Source organism: Cyclopterus lumpus, chromosome 9 (assembly GCF_009769545.1).
Source record: "Cyclopterus lumpus isolate fCycLum1 chromosome 9, fCycLum1.pri, whole genome shotgun sequence".
Classification (NCBI taxonomy): Eukaryota; Metazoa; Chordata; class Actinopteri; order Perciformes; family Cyclopteridae; genus Cyclopterus; species Cyclopterus lumpus.
In genome coordinates, this window is record NC_046974.1 from 3,974,776 (window position 1) to 3,977,179 (window position 2,404).

Sequence of the window (2,404 nt, forward strand, 5' to 3'; positions counted from 1 at the left end):
CACATTTTCAACACCTTTATTCACTTGTTTTGCAATTATTTTGAGTTTATAGCATCTTTATCATATGAGGAAAAGGTAATTTATCAACACCGTTTGGACATTAAGTGCCGAAGCTTATTGTCTTTCCTTAGGATTTACCAGGCGATTGCAAAAAGTCCCTCAGTACTGTGAAAATAAGGTGAATAATCCTCCATTCTGACATAATTTACATTCAGTTATCGTCCGATGGGAGTCAAATATTTTCATTATTCATTCACTGCAAACAAATCGACAGGAATATTATGTAATACTGTATATTGTATATATGATGGATCTGATATACAGTGTTTTTGACTAATATTTCTAATTATAAAATAAATATAGTTTCCGCTCATCCTCTGGAAAATAAATTAGCATTGAAGAAATACACATTTTAAGGAATGTTGTCCGCAAATCTGAAAAAAGAGACAATCAGAGGCACATCCAATGAGCAACGAATGTTAATAATAATAATAATAATAATAATAATAATAATAATAAAAAAATGAGTAAATAAGCTTCCATGTGAAGTTATTATTTTAAATTAAATGCTCAGTGAATCTCTATTAATTCGAATAAAAAACACAAAAGCAGAAAACTGGACATTTTCTCGATTCTTTTTTTTTCCTTCAAGTCTCAAAAATAGCAACAAAACTATACTTTTTATATTATTATGTCTCTTGTGCAACCTGTTGTCGGGGCGGTCGCCTATTATTACATATAATATATAATATACACATATTATACACATCGTACTTCACTTGGTGGCTATTTGAGAACAGAATGTGACTCTAACACTGCATTGATTAAGCATTGCCCTCCTATAACATTGGCAAATATATATATATATATATATCTTTTTTTGGGATTCCTTGCATTCTCCTTCCCTGACAACACCTCGCGCCTACATTGCCCACAATGCAACAGCTCCTGGTCGTTAATGCAGGTTGTTGGTGAGATTGCTTCTCGCTGTCCGACGGTTCTAATAATATTTTATTAAATGCAAAGCTACAACATGCGGCCGGAAGTGAGTGTGGACACCCAAACGTTGCACCCTGGGGTGCTGTGATGTGTCCACAATGATCCCACTCTTTTGGTCACATCGCCAGCACGTGTGTGTGTTGTACGTGTGTGTGTGTGTGTGTGTGTGTGTGTGTGTGTGTGTTGGGCCGCATGTTGCAGTTTCAACTCAAGTGTCTCAGGCTGATGCTTCGGCCCCCGCCGTGAAGGCGCCCGCCCCCTTGCGTCTACTCCTCGGCTACGATTGGCTAGTCGCACGCGGCCCCCGCCCCCTTGCGTCTCTCCTCCTCGGCTACGATTGGCTAGTCGCACGCGGCCCCCGCCCCCTTGCGTCTCTCCTCCTCGGCTACGATTGGCTGTCGCACGCGGCCCGCTCGTGGCTCTTCACGCCCCCGTTGGCCTGCGGGGACTGCAGGCGGTCCGGCAGCAGGACCTCCACGCTGAAGCTGATCCTCTTGGCCTGGAAGATGCTGTAAGTGTTGTCGAATCTGAGGACGTCTGAGAGGGAAATATTGATTAAACTCTAATCCAATAACCACGCGTCATGAAGCCTTCTGAGCGCGTGCGGCGGCGTCACTCACAGACTCCCGGCTGCTCGCAGGTCAGCGAGCCGTCCTCCGGCACCAGGTGGGAGTTGTACCGCTGGCTGAGCACGACCTCGTGCATCTGGGACGCCTTCTTCCACTCGCCCTTCTTAGCCTTCAGAAACACCCCGAAGCCGATGTCCGCGCTCTCGGTGGAAAACTGCCACCTACAAAAGATACGGGAGGGAGAAAAGAGCACTAGATTATGTTTAATAGCTTTATCACAACAAAAGAAGGTGATATACAAGTGTGTATCTCAGGGTTCATTGTCTTAAAAAGGTCAAAGTCTTCGTTGCTATGGCGACACCCAAACGCAGAGAACAACGTAACTTATGTGCCCGTACATTAAAGTGTCGTTTTAACCAAAAATAGATAAGTTTCTCATATTATTACTATAATAATTGATTATAAAAAAATGTTCTCCAGGCCTGGAAAATGTCTATTTATGTGATAAACTTAATTTGTTTACACGGATGAATTTAAAAAGAAAAAAATAACTAACATATTCATACTATGATACTAAGTAACTTTAAGGAGGTCAAAAAAAACACATAATTTGACACGAATGGTCCTCGTGCTCCCATCTTCTCTTCATGTATTAATAATTAACGCGTGCTTTCATCCTGTGATCTTTTCTTTTTTTAAATAGCTTTAATCGAGCAATAATCTAAATATATCTGGTAATTAGAGCCGTCGACGCTCACTATCTTTCTTCATTGTGTGAAAATAGTTAGTGCAAAATCAGTAATAGTGCAATAGTGTATACTATTTTTGCAATAGTG

General features: G+C 41.2%; 1 protein-coding gene across 2 annotated transcripts in view; it reads right to left on the reverse strand.

Annotated features, from left to right (window-relative positions):
• LOC117736009 (SEC14-like protein 2) overlaps positions 1-2,404 on the reverse strand; it is a 16,704-nt gene continuing 14,300 nt past the window's right edge. For both annotated transcript variants that reach the window (XM_034540979.1, XM_034540980.1), the window contains exons 12-14: positions 1,620-1,789; positions 1,380-1,536; positions 1-1,325 (exon numbers count right to left, since the gene is read on the reverse strand). In XM_034540979.1, coding sequence (XP_034396870.1) covers positions 1,385-1,536; positions 1,620-1,789 — 322 coding nt within the window. In that variant the 3' untranslated portion in view covers positions 1-1,325; positions 1,380-1,384. The remainder of the gene's footprint in view (positions 1,326-1,379; positions 1,537-1,619; positions 1,790-2,404) is intronic.